Here is a 27,024-nt window from a genome sequence, read left to right as displayed (position 1 = left end):
ACGCTTAAAGTGTTATAATTAAACAATTGTTATAATTAATAAAAGTTCTTGGAATTATTTAAGCTTTTTTAAGAATATATAAATATTATATATAATTATAATTTATTATTTAAATATATAAATTAAAATGTAATATTTAAATCTAAAGATTTTAAATTAAATATAATTAACAAAATATTTAATATTAATATATTTGAGTATTTTAATAAAAGTTTAAAGTGTTCTTTTTTTGTTATTATTTGTATTATTTTGTATATATTTATATTAAATAGGCCATAAATATATATTTAAGTATATGTATGTTTTTTTGTGTTAACTTGTATTTTATATATATATATATATTAAGAATTTGCATTAAAATTTTATATTAATATTACTTGATTAATATTATTTGATATTAATATTATTTATAATGATATAAAATCATATGTAATATGAATATTATAAATAATTATTTTGTATTATTCAGTTGTTTAACATCAGACAAGGTGTGTTTTGAGGACAGCTGCTCCTTTTTTAATTCGTAGTGGGTTCACAGACATTCACACGGGCTGTGTGTTCTACTTCTCCCCTCTGCCGACCTTCCTTAGTGGAATTTGAGAGGAAACTGTTGTGGATAATTGGCTGGTGTAATCAGACTGAATGTCGGTAAAGATCAGGGTGTCATTATGGAGGGGGAGGATTCCACGATAACCGTTCCCGTATGCGATTGTTCCCACGTTCATTCCCGTGCGCCATAAATCTGCGGATTGCTTCAAAGGCCAAAGCGCATCCTACCTGTTATTGCGGCTTTCAGTCATGAGCAATCAGACCTTACATGCTTTTAGAAAAATAGAAGTATTCAAAATGTCAGAGCAGCCCAGAGGTCTCAGAATCCTTTAAATTACTTCAAGCTCTGCGTTTATGCCACATCCGAAGACCACCGGTTACCATAGCAGCAGCCATTCTCTTTGATTACAGCGTATCCACGTCGCCGCGTAATGTGTGTGTCTGCCGGGCCAGATGCGGCACCGCTGTATCCTGACAGACTCGTAGTTCACCTTGCCAGCAGACGCTGTTTTCCTGTTGAATGTGGACGTCATCAATCAGGCTAATGGCAGACGTTTGTCTCGCATGTCGATATTAAGCACCTCGAGGATGTGGTTCTGGTGTCCTCACAGCCTAATCCTTTATAGCCTTTTAGAGACCTATTAATTATGTTGTAGCTTTAGAGGGTGAAGAATTAACGCCCAGCTTGGGAGGTGAAAGTGAAATCGCTGTAAAACGCTAATTGTCCTGCCGGGGAACATCAGAGCTGCTAATTCAGATCTTACGTTTCATCATGTAGTTAAAGAGGCGTCCTCGGGGACGATTTTAATCAGCTGTGTTTATGTTTGTGTGTGTGCGGTTTATTGCTCGTGCTTGTTCAGTGATGTGTGACCCATTGCCATCTGCTCTGTGAGTTTATCATCTGGTGAAGTCAGTGTGAGATATCATAGCGTGCAGTATATGTGTTCAACACCACTGCAAGTGGCATTATTTTGCTCTGATCAGCACTGACTTCTCATGTGCCATACCATGTGCTGCCATATGCCATTATTTTACATTTTTGGCCTTTTATTTATAGTTTACAATAGAGAGAACAGGAAATTATACTCAGAAGAGGATGTGGAAAATGCTGAAACACAAATTTGACCCACATTGTGTTAGAAAATACACTGTAGGCCACAGCTTTGGCATATGCTTTAATAAGCTACATCTAATAAATATTAAGATATTAAATAGAACTTTAGACTCTTTATAAGGACGATAATGCAGAAAAACTTTTATTTTTCCCATGCTTTGCCTTGTGTCATGCTATATTTTATCTAAAACTACTTCAGCCAATATTTTTTTTGTTCTTGTATAATTATTGTACATGCAGTTATGATTACATATTAACTGAGAAACTATATGGAGAAACTTATTTTTAAGTTTATATATGGGTCAATGATGTGACGGGTCATTTTTTTTTTTTGTCCAAAGGCCTTAATAATAATAAAAAACTAAGATATGACATCCAAAGTATGTAAGGTAGAACAAATAGATCTGTTCGAATCAAATCCAAAAGGTTTTAATTATATTTTGCTACATATAAAGGTGTTTTAAAGATTTTGAAGTGTCAAAAGGTCATTCGATTTGACCGTCCAAAGGCCAATACAGCCATTTAATTTGTGATTTAAAATATCTTAAAATGTAATAAATGTATATATTTTTTTATTCTGGCATGATTTTATAACATCATATATCAACATAGTGCAAAATGGTATTAAAATTATGTGTAGAAGTCGTTGCTTTGTTCAGACACTTGCAAAGGACCACACTGTCATTAAGGAAAGTAATTAACTCTCTCTTAACTATTTGAAAAAGTCATGTTTTCTCTTGGTCATACGCATGTCCCGAAACATCAGGTCATTCGGTACAACCGCTATAAAACATGGAAAATGTTGTAATATTTTAAAAACTTATACTAAATATAAAATGTTTGATTGTCCTTTTGCTAGCTAGATAGATATCAGCCTGTTAGCATTGTATGAAAATATCGTCATTCGGTATTCGGTAAAATATTTCGTCAAGAAATATACGTCATAAAAGCCTACCAATCAGGTTGTGAACGTATCACTATGCCTTTAGGTTTGGTATCTTTAGATTTTGTGTTAAAAATGCCAATGTGAACGCTAAGCGGACCAGGGCTAATTTTTTTTTTTTGGGGGGTCAACCAAGTGTGAACACACCCTAAGACAACAAATCTTAAATTCAACAAATCTGATTTGCTGCAAGATTATTCCCTTGTTCATTTGTCACACCCTTACTCTTCACAGGGGCCCTAAACCAGAAGTATTGGGTAAAGAAATATCCAGTCTGCGGCAATGCCAGACAGTCTCCCATTGACATCAGTGAGGAGTTCACTCAGGTTAGGATGCAGTACCAGAACCTGCAGCTGGAGAACTGGGAACAGCCCACTGACGACTCCACCACCATCACCAATGATGGCAAAACAGGTCTGTGGTGTTTACAAAGATCCACGTCCAGGAGCTGATAGAAAACATTGTGTAGTTTGTTCATTTGTGATGATTTGGGGTTAAAACACATTTAAACAGCACTCAGTGAAATTATACTGACATATTAACACCCTGGAGAGATGTCCTCCGATGAATGCAATTACGACCTGAGATTAATCCCTGGCAGACTAATGGAGCTGCTGAAGAATAAAATCTACTGAAATGACAATCATATTTCTTTCTCTTACATGGCAGCTGGTTGTCTTTAGATGGTCTGTGCTTTTTCAGGAGCACAGAAGAAAAGCTTGCGCTGAACCTTTTGTTCTGATGTGACACTGTGAGAATGAGATTATTCCAGCACAAAAGGCAAAGCTTAAAATGAATCTTTTATTAAGGTGAAGAGATGAAAGCTGAAGTATGAGCAATTAGGAATGCTGAATGAAGAGCACAATTGCATATGGCTCATGTACGGAATCGTCACACGGTCATTGAGTGTGTGTGTGTATCATGTTTCTCAGTGGTAATCAGTCTGAACGGTCAGTACTTCATAAGTGGAGGTGGGCTCAGATCCAGGTTTAAAGTGGGCAGGATCACGTTCCATTGGGGCCGGTGTAACGCCACTGCAGACGGCTCTGAACACAGCCTCAACGGCAACAGGTTCCCCCTGGAGGTAAAGTTCACCACACGAATAAATCACCGTAAATCATGTTCTCTGTACGACTGAAGATAACATGGAACTGCATTCATTTCCATAATAATATGAAATATTCATGGTTGAAACAATATTCAGTGGGAAATAATGTAGGAAGAATGTAATTAAAATTTAATAGAATCTAATGCCGGAATTCTCGGTTTTATTTTTTACGTCAGTTTCTTTTGTTTTTACTACATATATAATGTGAGACATATCATGCATTCATTATGAATATTTTAGAAATTGTAGTTTCTAGTTTTTTTGGTTATATAATTTCTATATGGTTATATATATAATATATATATATATATATATATATATATGTATACACGCTGGATAATTCAATAAATAATTAATATATTATTAATTAATAAACCATAAAATCAATAAAATAATTGACCATTCCATGAAAAATCAGTGAAATACCTTACATTATATTCCAAACATTTGATATAAAAATAGGCATTACCGCATTTTTCATTGAATTTCAGCAAAATAAATAAATAAATTAATTAATACCTTACATTCCCACTATTTTATTTATATATATATATAATAGTGGGAATGTAAGGTATATAATATTTTTATTTTTATATATTTCATATATTTTTATAATATTTATAGATATTTATTTATTTGGAAATTGATTGATGCACACCAAAATTACAAGAATATTCATATATATATATATATATATATATGCATTTTTCATTGAATAAATAAATAAATAAATAAATAAATGTGTGTGTGCACATATACTATTAGCATGGTATAAAATTAATCATACCATAATAAAATAAAAATAAAAGTAAAATGTGAATTCATGTTGACTTTAAATAAAATATATGGAAGTGAGTTTTGTCTCTCTTTGTCTCTCTCTCTCTCTCAGATGCAGATATACTGTTTTGATGAAGAGGAGTTTGAATCCATAGACGAGGCGATAAGTAGCGGAGGAAAGATAACTGCTGTAGCTGTCCTTTTTGAGGTGATATTTTCATTCTGTGAACATCACACATCTGTATATTAACTCGTATAACGTCACCATCACATGGTGCATCTGAAACCCTTTTATCATAATGACCCTAAAGTTTGGTCTGTACTGTACCTTAGGCCAGCATTGAAGACAACCAGGATTATGTGGCCATCATTGAAGGAGTGAACAGCGTGAGCCGATTTGGTACATTCTTGTTTTTCACATACAATTTTCATTGTTCATCTGCATAATTGCAATAGCACATAAACATGCTTCTATTTGACATTAAGGTAAAAGCAGCCCTCTGGAAGCGTTTTCTCTGCTGGCTCTGCTTCCACAGTCCACTGAAAAATACTTCACCTACAACGGCTCACTCACCTCGCCGCCCTGCTTGGAGAATGTGGAGTGGATTGTGTTTAAAAATACAGTGGCCATCTCAGAAACCCAGGTCAGGACATCTACTCACATTATTTTCTGTGCAAAACATAATTTTGCAGAATAAAGTCAGTAGAGTCTTGGAGATCAGGCTAGTGAGACGCTTCACTATTGCACCCACTGGCTCTTGGGTGTGTGTGTGTGTGTGTGTGTGTTTGGTTTGGGTAATCCCTACATTATAGGGACAAAATGTCCCCACAAAGATGCCAATATCGGAAATCCTTGTCCTTGTGCAGACTTCTTTTGGTCTATGGAATGTCCTCATAAAACATGAAAACCAAACATGTGTTTGTGTGTGTGTGTGTGTGTGTGTGTGTGTGTGTGAGAGAGAGAGAAAGAGAGAGAAACCCCTCTCCTAAAAATGGAGCGTGGTGAATACATCCCTGACAGCCCCTTTAAGCTATTCTTGAGCAAACGGAGGCGTGTGCATTAATATTTCAGCTGGCCGCCGCCTGACGTGTGGATCAGAGATAAGCCTTCTGTGGCGGGGACACAACTTTGCCCCTCTTATCCAGATGCACTTTAAAGCTCAGTTTTAAGATGCGAGGAGGTTTTTTTTTGTCATGTGGTTGTGTAGCTATTTTTTCTTTGCCCTCATGCCTGATCCACTTTAAGCACAGCCTGTTTCTTGAGCATTAAAGTTTGATGTGGCGAAACACAGGCACACTAAAGTACAGCTGATGAATCTGTAGTACTGGTTCAGCATTTGCATAAATTAACTCGGCATATAAAGCTATTCACGCTCATTTATTTGATGATTCCAATTTAAATACAATCAATATAAACAAATGAACTTGTTATTTTTATTTTGTAATTTATAAATTATTATTATTAATAATATAAAATTCTGTCATGAAACTCTATATGGCACAAGCTGACAGGTCCTTAAAGTGATAGTTCACCCAAAAATGAAAATTCTTTCAGCATTTACTCAACCTCAAGTTGTTCCAAACCTGTATGAGTTTCTTTCTTCTGTTGAACACAAAAGAAGATGTTTTGAAGAATGTTGGTAACCAGATAGTTGACAGTAGGCATTGACTTCCATACTATTTTTTTTCCTACTATGAAAGTCAATGACTATGGTCAACTGTCTGGTCACGTCACTTGCCCACCGTGGCACTGCCTGCACCGTAGTTTTGATTTTTTTATAGTAATAAAAATCATTTAGTTCAGTTAGAAAACAGACACTACAATTAAAAACTGCTCAACATGAGCCAAACAAGAGTCGCAGCACAGACCAGCAGCAGGAGTCAGATTTCATTTATCACAAGAGTGGGGAGCTGACTGATAAGACGATGGCGGAAAATTGGATTTTTGCAATATTTTGGATTTAAACCCAGTGCAAATAGGGAACCTGCAGCATGTCTTACTTGCTCACAGCAGTGTGTCGTGTATGTATTGGCAGACTTGTCATGACAGAATTACTATTATTATTAACTGTAAGCAAGGTCTTGTAATCTTGTCTCATTATCATCTCATTATTCATGCGTTTTTGTAGCTGGAGGTGTTCTGTGAGGTGATGACCATACAGCAGGCCGGATACGTCATGTTGACCGACTACCTGCAAAATAACTACAGAGAACAACAACAGCAGTTCATGGGACAAGTGTTTTCATCCTACACAGGAACAGAGGAAGTCCCTGCACCCAGTATGCATACTACACACTCACACAGCGCAGCCTAACAAAGACGCTCAGAAACAAGGATGCACCCATGATACATATAAAATAAGGATCAGAGAAGAGTAAGAGGTCAACTCTCAAGGTCAAATTGAGTGTTCGCATACATAACCTCCTTTTCGCTTTTTAAAAACCTTGCAGCGAATGTGTGTTGCTAGGAAACCCCACTTTGGCGATTTTCCAAGAAAAAAAAATGCTTCAATTCTGTTTCAAACGGAGTTGATTTAGAAGCAATTTTGTAAGTTACTGCTATTTGACTGAAGTTACGGCTCCTTTTTAGAATGAAAGCATTATGTGCTGCTTTCCAATAACACAATATTCTCTTTATTCAGCTCAAGTCAGTTCAATGTAATTTCAAGCTCTTCTGTGTTTAGTGTGCAGCTCCGAACCGCAGAACGTGCAGGCAGACTCTGAGAATTACACCGGCATCGTGGTGACGTGGGAGAGGCCACGGGCCGTCTATGACACCACCATTGAGCGCTACTCCGTCACCTACCAAAGACTCCAGGGCAAAGACCCACCCAAACAACAGTATCTGACAGATGGAGACCAGGATGTGGTGAGTACTTTTAGCCCATCCACTTGAGGTGTTTAATATGACTGTTGACAGAAGCAGGGATATTTCAATCAACATTGTTACATGATAGCTGATAGTTCAAGGTTACACTAGTCCTGATAGTTAAAAACAGGTGTTATGGTATAGTATTGTCGTATATTTTTTCAGGGGGCCATTATCCATAATCTTCTAGCGAACAGTAGCTATGTTGTCCAAGTGGTGGCGCTGTGCACGAATGGATTGACTGGAAAAATGAGTGACCAGGTTATTGTGGACATGCCTCTCGAAGATCCTGGTAATGCTGAATCAATCCAAAAATCAGAGAATCTCACAAAAATATCAAGAAATGTCTGGGTCAAATTTCACACCAATATCAATATCAATTTATATATATATATATATATATATAATATATATATATATGACAATATTTCCATGACAATTAAATATTTCATAACAGTTACAATAACGAGGATTGGGAAAAAACTTTCTGTATTAATAATCTTGCTTTATTACCATAATGTAATACATTAGGTATATATTTTATGGTATATAAGTAATGATATATTTTTAAGGCACAATTATAAAGTACAATTGTAAGTATTTATCATTACGGTATTTGTTTTACTGAATTTATTAATTAAATATATTTACTGTCTTGTGATAAAGAAAACCTGATTACAATGCACTGCAATGAATATTACTGAATATCGTTGGTATTATTATTATTGCATCAGTATTCAAAGCTATATATATATATTTTTTGTTTTATTTTGTGCAAGATTTGTTGTTTTGGGGTGAAATATGACCCAGATATTTCTTTGTGTTAATCACCCTATTATACAGTATTCATATTTTGTCTTTTAATTAATTCACCAATATTTTCTACAGTAAATGAGCCTGATCCCTTTGGTGATTTAACAGAATCAGAGGAATATAATGAGGTGAATTTTTTTTTTTTTCTGAATGTAGATTATAAAACTATTTATAAATTACTGCATAATGAGCATCTTTATGTTTTGAGCTTGAGCTTGATGTATTTTGTTTTCAGGGAACATCTCCACCTGCTTCTAAGTCTCCGCCCGGCCGAAACCTCATCCGTGATTCCGGAAGCTCCATCTCCATCACCACAGCGACGGACCAACCAGGCTTCCTTTTCCCTGTTGTCAGGACAACCCCCATTACAGTCAAAGGAAAAATTACAGAGGAGTCTTCGCTGTCATGGTCACCTGACCAAAACAAGGCTAGAAATGAAACCAAGCGGCCACTGAGCAAACTCATTCCAGAGGAGAGCAGCCACCTTCCTCACAGCAACATGGTGGTCACAGACATCTACTATGAGGACGTTCTCAACATCAGCACCACAAAAGCCACACCAGATCTAAACAACAACCTTCTCACTGCACCGCCAGGTGCTCAGGACCAAGAGACCTCAGTCATGACAACCAAAACTTCATCAACTTCTGCTCCATTTGGACGACTGATGCCAAAACAGCCAGCGAAGATGACCACCATCACTCCTGCAGTAAATACAACTTCAACAGCTAATGCAAGCACTGTGACTACTGGATCATCTCTTACGGCATCTATTAAGATCGTTTCTCAGACCACTCAGCCCCTGTTTAATGGTAAGACAATCTTGATCATGGTGTTTGCTTAATCAAAACCTTTCGCTAAATGCTAACTTGCTTGCAGGAAAGTGATGGAAATGCTGGTTATGAAAAATCAAATAATAGTACCTGAGTAGTTTGGAGATTGCAGCACTATAGAGCAGTGTTTCCCAACAGTTTTCATCTTAAAGGGATAGTTCACCCAAAAATGAAAATTCTGTCGTCATTTACTCACCCTCAAGTTGTTCAGAACCTGCATGATGTTCTTGTTTCCTTTGTTCTTCCATAGTATAGAAAAAAATAATAATTACCTAGTTCTGTCATGAAACTCTAGATGGAGCAGGCTGATAGGTCAATTTAATAGCGATCACATCGTTATCTACATAGCGCAGCTCTCTCTGAGAGTTGTCATGACAGAGCTATGGAAATCAACGGGTACCAGAAACTGTTTGGTTACCCATATTCTTCAAAATATCTGCTTTTGTGTTCAGCACAAGAAAGAAATGAATGCAGGTTCTGAACAACTTGAGGGTGAGTAAATGATGGTAGAATTTACATTTTTGGGTGAACTATCCCTTTTAAGTACTCCTTCATAAACACGACCCTTGTGAAAAAGAAGTAGATAGTGAACTTGCGTAAACTTAATGTAATGTTTTTAATTGCATGTCAAAATGTATTATAGTTAAAATTATATGGAACGCAACCCATAAGTGAATGTCATTTGTACAAATGTTAATGAAAAGTTACAACTTATAGGTAACGTACAGGTTTAATAAAGCAAAACTGTCTTTTTAAATCTGCTACTCCTGGTTGGGAATCACTGTTAAAGAGTAGTCAAGCTTCCAGAAACGCACTGTGCTCAAGGTGATTGTGGTACAGTTGTTACCGCCATTTTGTGCCACAAATGCTCTCGAAAAGCTTTGCGCATCCACCATTTGTAATTCACCTGCTGGACTCTCTCTTCTCGGCTGGTTGGCTCACTCTTCAAATGTTGAACGTGGTGGCGGCTCCTCTCTTGCTCTTGTGCATTCAACCTTTGCCTTCTTTCTCTTGCACATGGTGATGGCGCCCCCTTTGTGGTGGCATTAGGTATTGCAAGATCTGCAAGATATTAATTTGATTCCAAGCACTTCTTTCCTCCGCCGTAAATGGTTTTTAAGTGAGTTTAGAGAGTTGAAGTCTTAACTTTTCAGACGTGTTTGTTACAGCCACATTGCTCAGTAATCAAAAGGCATCAACGGCTCGTGATGCCACAAATCTCTATGAATCTCCCACTCGCTACCCAACCATCTTTTTGGAGGAGGGATCTGCTCAAGTACCTTCTTCAGACGGGCAGGGAGAGTTCAGCGGATCAGGGTCCGCGATCTTCCTGGAGGAGCTTGACCGAGAATGGGAGCTCGACCAAAGCCGGTTGGCTCCCAAAGACTCAGATCTGAGCTACAGCGGTAAAACTGGAGATGAAAATAATCAGGGATTGTCCTCTACTTTCTACTTTGAGAGCGAGCAAGTGGATGCCACCACCGAAGAACCAGAAAACCAGGCTTTTCTCTCATGGGTGACCTGGTCAGCTGAGTCTGACACTGGCTCGGGTCAAGGAGGATCATTGACCTCTCAAATCAATGGTATTCCCATACAGCTCATAATTCCTGAACTCACTATTCGAGAGTCAGAGGAAGACCAGGATACAGGTAAAATGAGAATGAAAAACATGACTTCTTGTATAATTCTTGATCATTTCACAGGAGTTTGATTGACAAGAATGCCAATCACAGATTTGCAAAATGATTTAAAGTGCCATATTATGCTCATTTACAAGTTCATAATTTTATTATGGGGTCTGTTGTAATTAGGGTTGTCAGAAGTACCAACTTCGGTACTGAAATTTTAAAAATGTGACAATACCAGCATTTCCCCCTGTCATTTTGAGTGCTGTTGAGCGGATTCTTAAAAACCTCTGATTGGCCATTGTGTTCACGCACTCAACAGATATGTCCGTGATTGGCTACAGTGATCAACGCTTCAAAAACATGTTTGACGCTCTTCACCGAGCGCTTACACAGATACACACGGGAGCATCTGAAAGCAGGCATCTATCAGCGGACCCATCTATCAGTGGATAAATTAGGGATCCGTTGATAGACGCCTGCTTTCAAATGTCCCGTGTGTATCTGTGTAAGCGCTCAGTGAAGAGCGTCAAACATGCTATTTATAACATATCTGTTGAGCGAGTGAACACAGTAGCCAATCAGAGGTGTTTAAGAATACTATATAATAGTACTTTTGACAACCCTAATACATTTACATTCTTTAACGTTCAAAAAACACATTATTTTTCTCTTTCTGTACATTTTTGCAGCTCCGTTTTAGTTCATGTCTCTTTAAACCCCGCCTTTCCTACAAGCCCAGTCTTCTCTGATTGGTCAGCTGGCCCAGTCTGTTGTGATTGGTCAACCACTTAGAGCATGTGCCGGAAATGTAACGCCCCTTACCATAATTGGGTTTCAGCTCCCGAGGCTTCTGGAGGAGCTGTAAACAGTATTACATCTATGGTAAATGCCATCGAGTGCTGCAGGGATGACGTCAAAACCCGGAAGACTAATCCGCCTCTGGTTCCCTCGAGATTTTCCCATGGGGTTTTATAATTGGGGTTAAACTGTCATTTTACATTTTCAAAAATAAACATAACTGCTTCAAAATTTACGTTTTGGGTATGGGTGTGTGTAAGTTACTTAGTGTTTTTTATTGAGGTGAAGCACATGAAATGCTTTTATGAATAGGATCATTTTATTCTCCATGAGCTAGCAGTTGGATTGCATGTAGACATATCCACAGATTTTGTAGCTCCTTGAATATGTTGAATATTATGTCATGTATTTTACCATGAGATCGTTCATTAATGGATTTATTAAGGACTGTTTTTGCTCCTGTTTCCATCATCAGAGGCGAGTAACAGCAGTCCGGAGTCTCGTGTTGGGATGGTGGGAGGAACGGAGAAAGAGAAAAGGACCGTTGTTCCTCTGGCTGTGGTTTCCACACTCACTATCCTGTGTTTGCTGGTGCTGGTGGGCATTCTCATCTACTGGAGGTATTAAATCTTTAAACACACGTCAGTGTGTGAATGTTTGCTTTGAGATTACATACACTAGATTTACCTGCTCTAAAATCTCACAAACTCACAAAAACATGTCCAGATGACATTTCACTCATTTTAAAGGTGCAGTAAGCGATTTCTGAGAAACACTGTTGATATTTGAAATCAACCCAAACAAACATGCCCCTCCCCTTCATTGCTCCGCCCCCAAAATGCACGAACACACAATGTAAGAGCTGATGTCTCTTATCATCTCATGTCTCTGATCATAACCCTTCTTTTTCAAGTGATATTCCTCTGATCTTTTCTCTTTTGTAATGTCTCTCAGCCATCTCTCTTTCTACAGTCTTTCTTCAAATCTCCCTCTTGCTCACTCTCTTTCTCTCCTCCTCCATCTTGAGTGGACACGCCCCCTACTGCTGATTGGCTACAAGAGTGTTGTGCTGCTCGGTCCAATCAACTTTCAACAGTGTTTCTCAGAAATCATTTACTGCACTGAGTTTTTTATTCTCATTATTCTCATTAAATTCTCTTAATTTTAACTGTAATAAAGTACAAAAATGGCTGTAATATTTGCCATTTTTCTGTCTTATAGGAGATGCTTTCAAACGGCACATTTTTATGTAGAGGACAATAATTCAGTCCGTCCCATATCAGCCCCATCAACCCCTCTTCTTCTACCTACAGGTAACAAAACTTGCGCTCAGATTCAGACAGATAAAATTACTATATTTTTCTTTCTTTCATGCCTTATCAGCTATTTATTTATTTATTTATTTATTTATTTAAACAAACAGTTATTTATTATTCTTGTTTGTTATTTATTTAAAAAATAAAATAAATAAATAATGTATTTATTAAATACAATTACTTACAATTACTTTTATAATAAATAACCTAATTTACTTATTTAAGTAATTGTATTGTTTAATAAACAATTTTATTTATTTATTATTAATATTTATTTATTTGTATTTAATTGTATTTATTTCAACTAACAACTAGTTATTACTTATTAAAATTATTTGTTGAAAGATATAAATAAATAATTTATTTATTAAAAACAACTAGTTACAATTACTTTTATGATAAATAAACTTATTTAAGTAATTGTAATTTTTTTAAATAAATAATTGTATTTACTTTTATTAATATTTATGTATTTATATTTATTTAATAAAAACAGTTATTTATTAGTTATTTATTGAAAAATGCATTAAAAATACAGTTACTTACAATTATAATGTAAGTAATTGTAATTGTAATAAAGTAATTGTAATTTTTTAAATAAATAATTGTATTTATTTAATTGTATTTATTTAGTTGTATGCATTTATTTAAACAAACAAACAAACAAACAGTTATTTTTTATTTATTAAAGTAAAAAAAATACAAATAAATGAATAGTCATTTATTTCTTAAAAAATCAATCAATTCATTTATTTATTACAAAAGTAATTGTATTTTTTATAAAATAATTTTATTTATTTAATATTGATCATTTTATATTTATTTATTTATTCTAAATAATTGTTTTCTTTTTGATGGCAGAGGATAATGAAGCTCTCCCTGTTAAGGACTTCGTGAAACATGTTGCTGATCTTCACACAAATCACTCGTTCTTCAAAGAATTTGAGGTACTTGTGATTTTTATCACTGCTTAGTCAGTTTTCTTGACATTTTTAAGTATGCAACCTTAAACATTGCATCTTATTATGCCACATAAAAATATAAAACAGTGCATTAATGTCACAAATTGATGAATATGAGTGCTATGGGGCAGCATGTATAGAGATGTACAGGTGTCTGTGTGAGGGAACACTGTTCACTGTGGCTCCACTGACTGCATGGACACCCACACAGAGCAACAGCCCCGTCTAAACCCGTCTGTAGCATGAAAACACATGCAAACGTGCCTCATGTACCTGTACCTGCCTCTCTGTTTGTCCTGGACTTTCATTGTGCTTTTCTGCATTCTCACCCCCTCCCTTATTAGATCTTGAAAAAGTCTTATGAGGTAAGACACATCTCCCTTTGTTTAGTGTTACTTATTCTTTTGCATTGTTGTTATTCTTCTGTTCATTGTATTGACGTGTCAGTGTTGCTCTTTGCATGGTTAGTATGCATGATAAAGTGAAATAGTTTGGTATGGTTATGATCTGAGTTGTGCTTTTGTCAGTGACGGGGATGAAATGTTTCTTCCAGGAGATTCAGGGCTGTACGGCGGACGTCAGCATCACTGCGGACAGCTCCAACCACCCAGACAATAAGAGCAAGAACAGATACATTAACATCCTGGCCTGTATATCACTCACCCATTCCAATATAAGAGATGGAATATATATATATATATATATATATATATATAAAAACATGACTAACATGACTTTTTTGTACTCTCAGATGATCACAGTCGAGTTAAACTCTCTCAAAACTCTGACAAAGATGGAAAGACAGGGGACTATATTAATGCCAACTATGTGGATGTAAGTGTACACCACATTTGATATTTTTTAAAACATCATAAGTGTGTAACATCGCCATATATTAGTCAGCAATCACACAGAATGATCAAAGTCTGTTTGTGATTGATTATCTTTAGGGCTACAATCATCCGAAAGCATATATAGCTGCTCAGGGGCCACTGAAAGGCAGTCTGGAAGATTTCTGGAGGATGATATGGGAGCAAAACGTTGGTGTGATTGTCATGATCACTAACCTGGTGGAGAAGGGCCGGGTAATGCTCTTCATCACTTGATTTAGATTGGTTTGGGTAACAACTTTGATATCAAGTGGTCTAATGAGATAACTAAACCAACCGGGCGTGTGTGTCAAACAGAGAAAATGTGATCAATATTGGCCCCTGGAGAATCAGGAAGACTATGGATGCTTCCTAGTCACACTGAAGAGCACCAAAACTCTTGCCTACTACACGCAGAGGACATTCACCTTGAGGAACATCAACGTCAAGAAGGTCAGTAACTACGCCGTACGTCACCGTCACCAGAAACCCTTTGAGGATATTGTCCGTTCTCAATACTTTTCATTTTCTTTTCTGCCTCTAGGGCTCACAGAAGGGCCGCAGTCAGGAGAGGACGGTGCTTCACTTTCATTACACTCAGTGGCCCGACATGGGCGTCCCAGAATACACTCTTCCCTTGCTGTCTTTTGTGCGGGCGTCCTCGCAGGCCAGGACGGCTGATATGGGGCCTGTGGTGGTGCATTGCAGGTAGACAACAGTAGTTATTAATCATAAAGTTATTATTGTGAAGTTACTATTGTAATCGATTTGACCGCACTGACAGTATTGAATGAGAATAAAAGCTGGATAATGACAATATTGTCTTCTATAGAACTGCTTTATGGATAAATCGAATTCATTTCATTATTGATGAACTCCACAACATTCACACTGAAACTGAATCAACACTGAACTGACTTGAGCTGAATAATGACACTATAGAGATCCCGGAAGTATTTTTTCCATTCATTTTTCCCATAGGGATTTAAAAAAAGTCTTCATTAAAGGGTTGTAAGTCATGGACCAAACCAACTATACCGTATATAAAACCCATTTAAAAAGTTTATTGCAAAAAAATATGGCTATATATTCAATTATTTAAGTATTTTGAGAGCGTATGGAGATCATTTGCTGTCTGTGCTTCATTCGAGTGGGCGGAGCTAACAAGCTTGTAGTTACTCTGATTGGTGGAATTTTCTGTACAGCATCATGGGTAATGTAGTAATGTAGTCACCACAAATTCTGCTGTTTAACATGATTATTTTAAACCTAAGTTGAAATAATGCGAGCTAAACCTGTCTTTAAAGGTTTAAAAGTTATCGTTCAAAATCAGTTTCCCTATGGAGAAATTTAATGGAGTTTTTACTTCTGGAACTGACTGTTGCACTTTATTATCTTCTGTTGAGCTGCTTTATAGTTGAACTGAGTTCTTTTCATAACTTTGCAACATTGACATTGTTATTTATGGAGCCCCGCACATGACATGCAGGAAAAAAAATAGTAGGTTAAATCGTGCGCACAATTTATAATTTGATAGGATGAATTGAGGGAACAAAATAGTAAATCATGCTCACAATTTAGCAAATCGAGGGAACAAAATAGTAAATCGTGCAAATCGAGGGAACGAAATAGTAAATCGTGCACAGGATTTACTTTTTTTTCCCTGCATGTCATGTGCGGGGCTCCATAATTATTGAACAGACTTGAGGTGAATAATGACACTATTTTCTTTTTAGAGCTGCTTTACAGCTGAAATTGTATTTGTTTTGTAATTGAAGAACTTTGCAACAATAATACTGTTATTTTGTTGTTTATTACTGTGAAGCTGCTTTGATCTGTATTATATAAAGTGCTGTATAAATAAATGTGACTTGAAGTGAGAGTTTATACATTGAAACGGACAACATAATTTTAAGATGTGTTTGAATGTGTCCACTTACGATCTGTAGTGCCGGTGTGGGACGAACAGGAACATACATTGTGATCGACAGCATGCTGAAGCAGATAAAGGAGGAAAGTACAGTGAACATAATGGGATTCCTCAAACACATTCGTACCCAGAGGAACTACCTGGTACAGACAGAGGTAAGACATCCTACCATATTTCGGGTTATGTCACGTCACATGCAACACGACACATCTTTAATATTTGTGTGCTTGAGCAGGAGCAGTACGTCTTCATCCATGACGCTTTAGTAGAGGCCATCAGGGGTAAAGAGACACTGGTCTCATCTAGCCACATTCACACATATGTGTCTGATCTCCTCATACCGGGACCAACAGGAAAGACCCGCCTGGAGAAACAGTTTAAGGTGAGACCGTTGGTTTAGTAAGCCCCTCTTAATCGTCATTACTCTGAGCAATGAATCGATCTTCCCTGTTGTTCCTGCAGCTGGTCAGTCAGAGTTGTGCAAAACAGAGCGACTACACAGTGGCTTTGAAAGAGTGCAATGCATCTAAAAACAGGACGTCTTGTCTTATGCCTGGTGAGTGTGTGCAATATAAAAAAAAAAATATTTTTTTTAAATATTGAATATTTATTTAAAATATTTATATTATGTTATATATTTATTATAAAAATATATTTAGTAAGATATCATTAATGTCATATTTATTTATATACATATATAAATAATATATATATATAAAAATGAGTGTAATCACCCATTTATATGTTATAAGTATTTTACTTTTATTTATTTATTTTTTTAAATATTTATTTAAAAAAATATTAATTCTATTGATTTATTCATTTATTATAAATATGTATTTTATTTTTTAATATATGTCATGTATGATTTATTTATATATTTGTTTGTTCATTTATTTAGTTATTAGTTTACTTATTTTAAATATTGTTTTTAAAAAGCAAATAAATATTCATTATATTATTTAATTATTAATATTTATTTTATTTATTAATATATCATATTTATTTATACGTTATAGTATATTAGTATATTATAGTATAGTATAGTATAGTATACATTATAATATTTTATTTATATAGTTATCTACTTATTTTAAATATTGATTTAAAAAACATATATTTATTATATTATTTATTTATTAAAAATATTTATTTTATTAATGTATAATTTATTTATATGTTATAGGTATTTTAATTTTTTGTTTGTTTATGTGTTCATTTAATATTGATTTTAAAAAATACATACTCATTATTATTTATTTAATATAAATATTGATATGTTATGGGTATTTACATTTCATTTGTTTATTTATTTAGTTAGTTAGTATATTAGTTCTTTTTTGCCTAGAATTATATTCACATTTTTTTTTATTACTGTTCTTCTGAAATTTGAAGTTATCTCTTAATTTAGCAATGCAAGTTTTTTAAAATGTGTATTTAAAGATGTCCATTATCAGTGAGCTTATTCAGTGACTTTGGTTTTGTGAACTGTGATGGTTGATCTTTATCTTCTCATGTGCTCCCATCTGTGCTTCAGTGGAGAGGTCAAGGGTCAGTCTCTCTACAGGACCTGGAGAATCATCAGACTACATCAATGCCTCTTATTTATTGGTAAGACTCTTGTTCTGATGCCCCTCTTTAGATTCACAGGTGATATGGTGTGATTCAATGAATCTGTGCCGTTTACAGGGGTACCATCAGAGCCGCGAGTTCATCGCTACCCAGAATCCTCTGCCAAACACCATACAGGACTTCTGGAGGATGATCTGGGATCACAACGCACAGATCATAGTTTCCATGCCTGATACACTGAGCTTGGTGAGTCACACGCTCATTTATACACATTTATAGATCGACACACATCCTATTTAACATAAGGCATCTCATATCCTGACTGTCACAGACCGGAGAGGGAGAGTGTGTGTATTGGCCAACTAAAGAACAGCCAATCAGCTGTGAGACCTTCACTGTGACCTTCAGACGTGAGGACAGCATGTGCCTGTCCAACGAGGAGTCGCTGGTGGTGCAGGACTTCATTTTGGAGGCCCTAAAGGTGAAAAACGTATTTAATTTATGTAGCCAGAACTGAGTATTTGCAGCTGCTCTGGGTGAATCTCACAAAACCAGTCATGTTTGAGTCATATTTCACCCCAAAATCAACACAAAAATATGTATATTTTGCACAAAGAATATTCAATTATTTATTAATCATATTGTAATTTGAATTTTTTTTCATTGTGACATTATTTTTCATTTTACAAACTATTATCATTACTGAAATGCAAATAAATAAATAAATGGTAGTATTTGTGGTACTGCCTTTTTGTAAATGGAAAACTATAGTAATTATAGTAATTTCTACTATATAACAGTAATGAGAATGTTGTTTTTGTCTGTGACAGGATGACTACGTGCTGGAGGTGCGGCAGTACCAGATGCCCCGCTGGCCGAACCCCGACAGCCCCATCAGCAACTCCTTCGAGCTCATCAACATCATCAGAGACGAAAGCTCGCGTCGAGAGGGACCCGTCATCATCCATGATGGGTAGAGTGTCATTTTATTCACAGAAATGCAGAGGCTATATTAATCACTGATATGCCATTTCTCACGGTTTCTGCTGTGCAGGTCTGGAGGGTCGAGTGCTGGTTTATTTTGTGCCCTGACCACCCTGGTTAACCAGCTGGAGGAGGAGAACAGTGTGGACGTCTATCAGACCACCAGAATGATGAACCTCATGAGGCCGGGGGTCTTCAATGATATTGTAAGAGGACTGTAATATTAGGACACTGCAGAAAAATGATTTTCTTGTCTTGTTTTCCAGTACAAATGTCTACACATTCTTAAATCAAGATACATTTACTTGAGAAGAAAAATGAAACATTTTTTTTTTCCTGAAAAATGTATCAAAATGAAGTGTTTTTGCATAAAACAAGAAAAAAAATATCTGCCAATGGGGTGAGAAGAATAATCTTGTTTTCCCTTTGAATTAAGTGTACTTTTCTGACTCTACTGGCAGATATTTTGTATCTTGTTTTAAGCATAAACTCACTGATTTTGATATAACTTTTAATAAAAAAAGACTTAAGTCATTTTGCTTTTCAAGTAAATGTATCTTGATTTAAGAATGTTGTGATATATGTACTGGAAAACAATATGGAAGCTTGTTTCCGCAATGAAGTAAAAAAAAAAAATAATAATTGAGACTTTTTTTCTCACAATTCTGACTTTTTTCCTTGCAATTGTGCTTTTTGATCTCACAATTCTGAGAAAAAAGTCAGAAATTCAAGAAATAAAGTCAGAATTGTGGGATATAAACTTGGAATTGCAAGAAAAAAGTCAGAATTGAGACAAACTCGGAATTGCAAGGAACAAAATCAGAATTGAGAGATATAAACTCAGAACTGCAAGAAAAAAGTCAAAATTATATAAACGGGGATATAAACGGAATTGTGAGGGGAAAAAAGTCAGAATTGGGGGATATTAAACTCGGAATTGCAAGGAAAAAAGTCAGAATTGTGGGATATAAACTCAGAATTGCGAGAAAAAAGTAAAAATTGTGGGATATAAATTCGGAATTGCGAGGAAAAAAGTCAGAATTGGGGGATATAAACTCGGAATTGCGGGGGAAAAAGTCAGAATTGTGGGGAATTGTGGGATATAAACTCGGGATTGCGAGGAAAAAAGTCTGAATTGTGGGATATAAATTCGGAATTGCAAGGAAAAACATCAGAATTTAGGGATATAAATTCGGAATTGCGAGGAAAAAAGTCAGAATTGGGGCATATAAACTCGGAATTGCAAGAGAAAAAAGTCAGAATTGTGGGATATAAACTCGGAATTGGAGAGAAAAAAGTTAGAATTGGGGATATAAACTCGGAATTGTGAGGAAAAAGTCAGAATTGTAGGGAATTGTGGGATAAAAAAAAACCTAGGAATTTCAAGGAAAAAAGTCAGAATTGTGGGATATAAACTCGGAATTGTGAGGAAAAAATTAAGAATTGGGGGATAGAAACTCGGAGTTGCGAGGAAAAAGGTCAAAATTGTGGGATATAAACTCGGAATTGCAAAGAAAAAAGTCAGAATTGTGTGTTCTGTGGTGGAAACAAGCTTCCATAAAAAAGACAAAAAACCAAGTAAGAAAGATATGAATTATAAAATGTGCATCTTCCTGTGTGTGCAGGAACAGTATCAGTTCCTCTACAAAGCGATCCTGAGTTTGGTGAGCACTAAGGAGGATGAGAGAGCTCTTCACTACTCTGAAAACAATGGCACAGTTCCTGCCAACCCGTCGGAGAGCCTGGAGTCTCTCATGTAGCTAAACAGACCTGTCACCCTTCACAGAAGGAATTGTACATTGAATCAAGAGAAAGTAGTTTTGCTCAAAACCCTCCCAAAGTCTCTACATGGACTATGTGGGTACAGAATATACTGTCATTTGGTCTTTTATTGTGCCTTTTTGTTACCTTTGTACTTTGATATAATATTATTGTTGTAACTAATGCCAAAATTTCTACTCTTTGGAGAAACGGTGACTTCTGTATTGCTGGTGGTGTCTTAGGTTTAGTTGGACATAACTGTTGAAGAAATATTTATAAGTAGCAGGGCAAAAGATTTCATACGGTATCTATTTTGGGGGTAAAAAATCTTTAGATATAAAAAGCGTTCTTGAATGTAGCGTCCTAGTACAGAAGAGAGAGGTGTGATTCTAATATATAAAACATCAGTCACACCGACAGACCAAAATACATTTATATGACTAGTTTCTTTTTTACTGTTTGCTTTTGTTATTGTAGCAATTGAATGCTTCATTTTTTACTGTAGAAATTGAATGATTTTTTAAATTAACTTAGTTGATATGTGTTGTAACAGACATTTTCATACATTTCTCTTAACACCATCCTTCTAGATCTAAATCAGCAGTGAATCTCTGCATCAGTTCATACCCACCATTCAGTTATTTATCTCCATATTTATCAACCTTTATTTAAACTGTCTAATCTTTTAGGCCTTTGGTCAAACATTAACACAGGATGTACTTGGACACAAGAAAGAAAGCAAAATAAAAATAAAACATAATTTCCTCTACATTCTCAAAGGCATTTCAGAGTGTCCGTCATTTTTTTTATTAACATTGTAAACTGCTTAACCACAAAATGTAGGTGGGTAGTTGATATGAAATACTTTGGTAAGTGCAAAAGTTTGGTAAGTGACAAGCTGAACCCTTTTTTTTTAATAATTGTGTTATTAGTATTATTTTATAAGTGATATAGCAAAACTACATGTATGTTTAACTTTAAATTAACGTTTTGTTATAATTTCTTCTCATGTAGCCTATAAATTTGACTTTTTCTTAGTTTAAAGGTCCCTCATTGAGGTGTCATCTCTCATTGCCTGTTTGAGTCTCTAATTTCAAAGAGTGAATGATTTCTCATATTTCTGATATGATCTTTATAATTATATTAAAATTTCATATGAATTTTTTATTGAAAATTTTAATTAAATGTATTAGAAATTAAAAATTAACTTCCAATCTATAACAAACAACTATAAAAATGCACAACTTAAACAGAGAGTTTATTTATTATTTAATATAAACATAATATATATGTACATGAACATCATGAGAACTTCAGATGGGCCATTTCCACTGGTTGGCTGGTGCCTCCTCTACGAGCGGTTCCCATGGTTTCCATTCTGTCATCTTCCTGGACAAGGCCAGTTCAGCCTCAGCCTGCGGAGGTACACCAAACCACTCCAGTGTTACTTCAGAGTATTCATTTTCTATAAACTCAGTTGATGACAGTAATGGCCCAGAGACTCTTTGGTATTGCATTTTCTCACCTGTGCAATAACCTCCTCAATCTGTCCAGAGTTGATTTTCTTTTCAAGCTTTTTCACATCTGGCTCCTTTATTGAACAAAAATTACATATATACAAATCAACACAATCTCCTTACATCAATAAGGGATAGTTAAAGCCAATCTTAATCTCATATCTCAGTACATTTTAAATGTCTTACAGCTTTGACGTGGTTGAACCTCTCGTTGATCAGCTGCTCAGTGTATTTCCTGTAGGCAGCGTCCTGAGGCATAGTCTGAAGGGAGCCCAGGATCTTGGTGTACAGAATCCGAAGACGCTTTAGGAAAGAGAACAATTATTCAATAGATTGCCTAATGTACATAGTAGTCTAATGCAAACAAAACATTTAATTTGTCTATGCAAGAATATGCTGTTATACTGAATGGAGATAAATAATAAAACAAAACAACTTCAAGACATTCACCTCATGTGGATTGTGGGAGACAGCAAGGCCAACCAAGCCTGTGGTCTAAAAATAAGACAATCAAGATATTAACACAATCAGCATATTTCCATAGACGTCACGCTTTAATGAAAGCGTCAGAAACAACGTATGCAATGAAGTCATTTTAACATTTAACTATTAATACTTATGCTTGTTAATTTAAGCAATTATGTATGTAATGACAATATTACAAGTATGATATTAAGACATTACTGCACATGTGCATATTAGTATAAATCTCAATCTGAAATGTCAAATGCACAACTTGATTTCCCATGCATGACATTTACAGCTCCACAAAGACATTAAACCATACTATATATATATATATATATACACACACACACACACATACATACTCAGCCATCACAATCGTCCAAAACAAAGCACGACTAATGCATTTAAAGATAAAATACAAGCGCTAAAGACAAACGTACAGAAAAGGGGGGAATATTTAAACGCTTTAGTATAGACACAAGCTTCGTTTACGGATAAATATCAGTAGTTTTTATTAATATATTTCCATGACCTCCCCACGTACCTTTTTGATCAAACCAGCCATTTCTGCCTCTGCGATTCAATGACGCAACTTCCGTCGCCTGAGTGTGACGTCGGTTCTAGCTCATATTTTCATGGCTGCCTTCGGAGAATGAACTCCAAGGTAGGCATCAATGCACGTCTGAATAAAAATCTAAAAGGATATTAAGATATCTTTAATACTTATTGAGTTAAAGGCATGTAAACTTAAGATGTGCGTTCCCCCATTTTTGAACTGTCACTGTTGGCATATAATGCAACAAGGATTGCTAAAGTCAACAGATTTTACTAATAGACCTTCCAATATCTGTGTAACAATGAAATAATGATGCTGTCATCTTTCTAAAGTCATTTTACCACCTGTAATTTGGCTCCAAATCTCAGGTGAAAATTGTCATTTTGACCCCCCTCTATAAAATAGTGGATTACTAGATAAATATTCTATGACTATGACATGTAATATTTTGGCATTCATCACTAGTTATGTTTGTCGTTCTTCAGGAAAAATAAATATGAATAAAATCATACGTTTCAAGTTTTGTTGATTTAACACAAAATTAGCCATTAGTCTTTTGATCTCATGTGACCTATTTGAAAGGCCTGCAATAACGCGGTTTGACCAGTGGGGCGCTGTAGCGCAATACTGTAATGCAGCCCTCCCGGTCCTGGATCCAATCCAATAGAAGAAGACAGAGACACGGCGCTTCGGAGTGTATAGTGCAAACGAAATTGAACCCGTAAAATGTGGGAATTTAACATAGCATAAAACACAAACATAACGTTTAGCATAACTACAAGAAAATGCTGTCATGCAGGGCCACCAACTCTCATTCAAACTCACTGTTCTCACGCCACACGTCCATTTTCTCTCGCATTGAAAGATACATAGCAGAGCAAAGAGGACACGGATAACGCGCCGACAGATGAGACAGATCAGGTTAATTTTGATATAAAACAAAATCTCAGGTTTGAAATTCTGTCAATTGTACTACGGGATCCAAACAATACATGTGGTTTTGGCGCTCTTAATGTGGCGTAACGGATCGCTGTAGCGCCTCAGGTCAAGCGGCACGTGAACCTATTATTTCTTCCTCTTTTCTGCTATTACAGCACGAAATAAACATGAATGAACATCAAAACGTATGTTAGATACAGTACAACTTACTGAAATGAATCCATCTCTAATGTAATCACTTAATCAGAGTTGCAACCCCAGAAAGACGTCAATAAAACAGCTTGCAAACAAGTGTGTCACAAAATGTTACATTTTACCTCAGGAAAGCCATTCAGTGACCATAAACTCGATAGTTAAAATATATATTTAGAGAGGAGAATTTAATATATATATATATATATATGCACAATATTACATATTCATATTTTTATGTTCATATTCCATATTCATATTTTCTTAATAAAAACACAGTACCAGTCATTGTAACAGTTGCACCATTGATAACTTATGAGCAGAAAAGAAAACTTGAAGTTGGCTTGAAATTCATTAAAAATACACTTTCAAAAGCTGAAGGCCTATAACTCAACATTTAACTAATTGCTAAAGTGGAATAATTGAACAGAGCATACTGATTAATCAATGTAATAATCGACGATTAGTGGATTAATCGTACCAATAATCGTTAGATTAATCGATTATCAAAAAATAATCATTTGTTGCAGCCCTATTTCATTCACTGATCCTTCATGTCGGATACGAGTCACAACTGATTAATATTGAGTAGTCAACATCTTGAAAAAGTTTCCTAAAAGTTACGCACGTACAGCACACATTACATTGATGCACAAACGCAGATATGTTCTAACGTTACATGTCTAAAGTAAAGAATAAACCTTGAAAAAAAAAGAATAAAGTCTTGATTTAGCTTAACTTAAAATATAATCTGCATGCATTATAAACCATAGTAAATTTTATTTAGATCTCTCGACAGAAAGGTCTTTGTAGGGTTTAATAAAATGTTATTTAATGATAGTCATAATAAGCATATTTCCAGTACGTGTTTCCGTATTTCCAGTTCCAGTATAGTATCATCAACTTGCAGATCAGCCTTCTCGGTAATCTTCGGCAAATTTTGACAGTTGGTTTGAGTTGGACATGTTACTTCGGCTGTGCGTCTTGCGTCATCAAACTGGAACTACAGTTTGATACAGTTCGATTTTGAGAACTGGCTCAAAAGAATGATTCGTTCAAGAATCGGACATACATGACAGTATAAATATACATGTCATTTTATATTTATGAACTATTATGTAGGCTAACTTTTGAATTCTGATGTTTTAGATAAACTATATGGAGTAATGTCTGTTTCCTCTACAGAATAAGAGATGAGTTTGGAGTGTCCAGTCATCAGAAGCAGAGCTGTGGGTCGTGTGGACAGACATTGACTGTAATGATGGACTTCTGCTGATGGACAGGTAAGACTTGTAATGTGTGAGTGTGTGTTGTTTGCTTGTAAACATGTAGGTTCCCATCATTTTCTTTTTGGAGGGTCACTCCATTGAAAAGCAAATGATGTGAACCTAAGTGGGTGGGGAAGGGACCGCTGGCCAAAATTTTATACAGCTAAATTTTTTTTGATTGTGCAATAAGCATAACCGCTGCTGGACATGGTGCCGGGGCTCAGGGGGGGTTCTGAATCATCCCCACCCCTTCATTCACACGCCATTCACTCATATCGTGGAGATGTATGAAAGTAATTTAATAGCATCATCAGAACTAAATTACGATGAAAAGTATATTGAAACAAAGATTATTACTGATACAATATTACTGAAGTATAATATAGTCTGTAATATGACACTGCACAGCTTTAGGAATTCAATTTATGTAGGCAATTTACTTTTATTAAACATTATTTAGACTTTTAAATTAATTTAGGTATACAAAATAGCATAATGTCTTTATGTCTTTGCCCTACAGAATAAGAGATGTGTTTGGAGCGTTACACCCAGGGACGTGTGTAATGATGGATTCTGCTGCTCATGGATGGGTAAGACTTCTTTTTTTTTTCTTTTCTTTTCTTTTCTTTTTTTTTTTTTTACACAGCTAATTAAATTTTTTTCAGGCAAAAGCATAACCCCTGCTGGACGTTGTGCTGGAGCTTAGGGGACACCCCATGATCCCCTGCACCTTCTCACTCGCACCACACCTTCATATCGCTGAGATCCAGCTGGGATCGAACCAGCAACCTCTGAACCCGTGAGGCAGCGCTCTTACCTGTGAGCCACAGATCTCTTGTCTGAACATATGCAGGAACTTATATTTGACTCTTCACCTGTGTGATTTTTACAATAAAGTAGTTAAAGCTTTGACAGAGTCTCTGTTAGTTGATTTTCACTGAGGTTCGAACCCACACCTCTATCGCAGCTTCATCAGCAGAAAACGTGTGTTTAGCCAGTAGTGCCACCGTGGCTTACACGATGAGAGCTGCTGTTTGAGGCACTTTGTTGGATTTACTGACAACAATTTAACATAAGCATTAGTGGGACTTGAACTCAGGTCTCCATGATTAAAAGTCAACACTTTATCCACTGAACCACTGAGTCTTTCACGCTGTTGAATGTTTTGGATGGAGGTTCATTAGCATTGTTGTGAATGACGACAAACTTAAGCAACAGTGGGATTTGAACCCAAAACCTTCATGTATGAAAGGCAAAT

General features: G+C 35.8%; 2 protein-coding genes and 1 long non-coding RNA gene across 6 annotated transcripts in view; 2 read left to right on the top strand and 1 right to left on the bottom strand.

Annotated features, from left to right (window-relative positions):
• The window catches only part of ptprz1b (protein tyrosine phosphatase receptor type Z1b), a 36,716-nt gene extending 15,107 nt beyond the window's left edge, over positions 1-21,609 (top strand). Inside the window, exons 3-31 of one of the 4 annotated variants that reach the window (XM_051891052.1) lie at positions 2,841-3,020; positions 3,539-3,690; positions 4,604-4,699; positions 4,825-4,891; positions 4,978-5,135; positions 6,621-6,771; positions 7,176-7,360; positions 7,526-7,652; positions 8,249-8,301; positions 8,409-8,985; positions 10,176-10,655; positions 11,908-12,052; positions 12,654-12,745; positions 13,610-13,695; positions 14,055-14,075; positions 14,264-14,360; positions 14,462-14,544; positions 14,661-14,795; positions 14,898-15,032; positions 15,124-15,287; positions 16,529-16,664; positions 16,745-16,891; positions 16,972-17,065; positions 18,047-18,120; positions 18,199-18,327; positions 18,413-18,562; positions 18,912-19,054; positions 19,136-19,271; positions 20,691-21,609. In XM_051891052.1, the coding sequence (XP_051747012.1) occupies positions 2,841-3,020; positions 3,539-3,690; positions 4,604-4,699; positions 4,825-4,891; positions 4,978-5,135; positions 6,621-6,771; positions 7,176-7,360; positions 7,526-7,652; positions 8,249-8,301; positions 8,409-8,985; positions 10,176-10,655; positions 11,908-12,052; positions 12,654-12,745; positions 13,610-13,695; positions 14,055-14,075; positions 14,264-14,360; positions 14,462-14,544; positions 14,661-14,795; positions 14,898-15,032; positions 15,124-15,287; positions 16,529-16,664; positions 16,745-16,891; positions 16,972-17,065; positions 18,047-18,120; positions 18,199-18,327; positions 18,413-18,562; positions 18,912-19,054; positions 19,136-19,271; positions 20,691-20,825 (4,328 nt within the window). In that variant the 3' untranslated portion in view covers positions 20,826-21,609. The remainder of the gene's footprint in view (positions 1-2,840; positions 3,021-3,538; positions 3,691-4,603; positions 4,700-4,824; positions 4,892-4,977; positions 5,136-6,620; positions 6,772-7,175; positions 7,361-7,525; positions 7,653-8,248; positions 8,302-8,408; positions 8,986-10,175; positions 10,656-11,907; positions 12,053-12,653; positions 12,746-13,609; positions 13,696-14,054; positions 14,076-14,263; positions 14,361-14,461; positions 14,545-14,660; positions 14,796-14,897; positions 15,033-15,123; positions 15,288-16,528; positions 16,665-16,744; positions 16,892-16,971; positions 17,066-18,046; positions 18,121-18,198; positions 18,328-18,412; positions 18,563-18,911; positions 19,055-19,135; positions 19,272-20,690) is intronic. The other 3 variants (XM_051891053.1, XM_051891054.1, XM_051891055.1) reach the window with 3 other exon arrangements.
• A 462-nt stretch (positions 21,610-22,071) lies between these two features.
• ndufa5 (NADH:ubiquinone oxidoreductase subunit A5) lies at positions 22,072-23,478 on the bottom strand. Its single transcript, XM_051891059.1, has 5 exons — positions 23,356-23,478; positions 22,794-22,838; positions 22,530-22,646; positions 22,352-22,417; positions 22,072-22,241 (listed from the first exon to the last, which is right to left on the bottom strand). Exons 1-5 carry the CDS (start codon positions 23,374-23,376, stop codon positions 22,140-22,142), a joined length of 351 nt encoding a protein of 116 aa, XP_051747019.1. The 5' UTR covers positions 23,377-23,478; the 3' UTR covers positions 22,072-22,139.
• Positions 23,399-26,676, top strand: LOC127510906 (uncharacterized). Its single transcript, XR_007929782.1, has 4 exons — positions 23,399-23,475; positions 25,684-25,781; positions 26,287-26,356; positions 26,432-26,676. It is a non-coding gene; the product is annotated as an uncharacterized LOC127510906 (long non-coding RNA).
• The last annotated feature ends 348 nt before the right edge of the window (positions 26,677-27,024 follow it).

Source organism: Ctenopharyngodon idella, chromosome 4, assembly GCF_019924925.1.
Source record: "Ctenopharyngodon idella isolate HZGC_01 chromosome 4, HZGC01, whole genome shotgun sequence".
NCBI lineage: Eukaryota > Metazoa > Chordata > Actinopteri > Cypriniformes > Xenocyprididae > Ctenopharyngodon > Ctenopharyngodon idella.
This window is presented reverse-complemented; position numbering and strand designations above follow the sequence as displayed.

Bases quoted from the DNA above. Each gene is read 5' to 3' on its own strand.
- ndufa5 (XM_051891059.1), bottom strand. From the start codon at position 23,376: ATGGCTGGTTTGATCAAAAAG. The intron at 22,839-23,355 runs GTACGTGGGGAG...TCTTATTTTTAG, and splicing joins TGGCTGGTTTGATCAAAAAG to ACCACAGGCTTGGTTGGCCT. The intron at 22,418-22,529 runs GTAAGACATTTA...TGTTCAATAAAG, and splicing joins GGTTCAACCACGTCAAAGCT to GAGCCAGATGTGAAAAAGCT.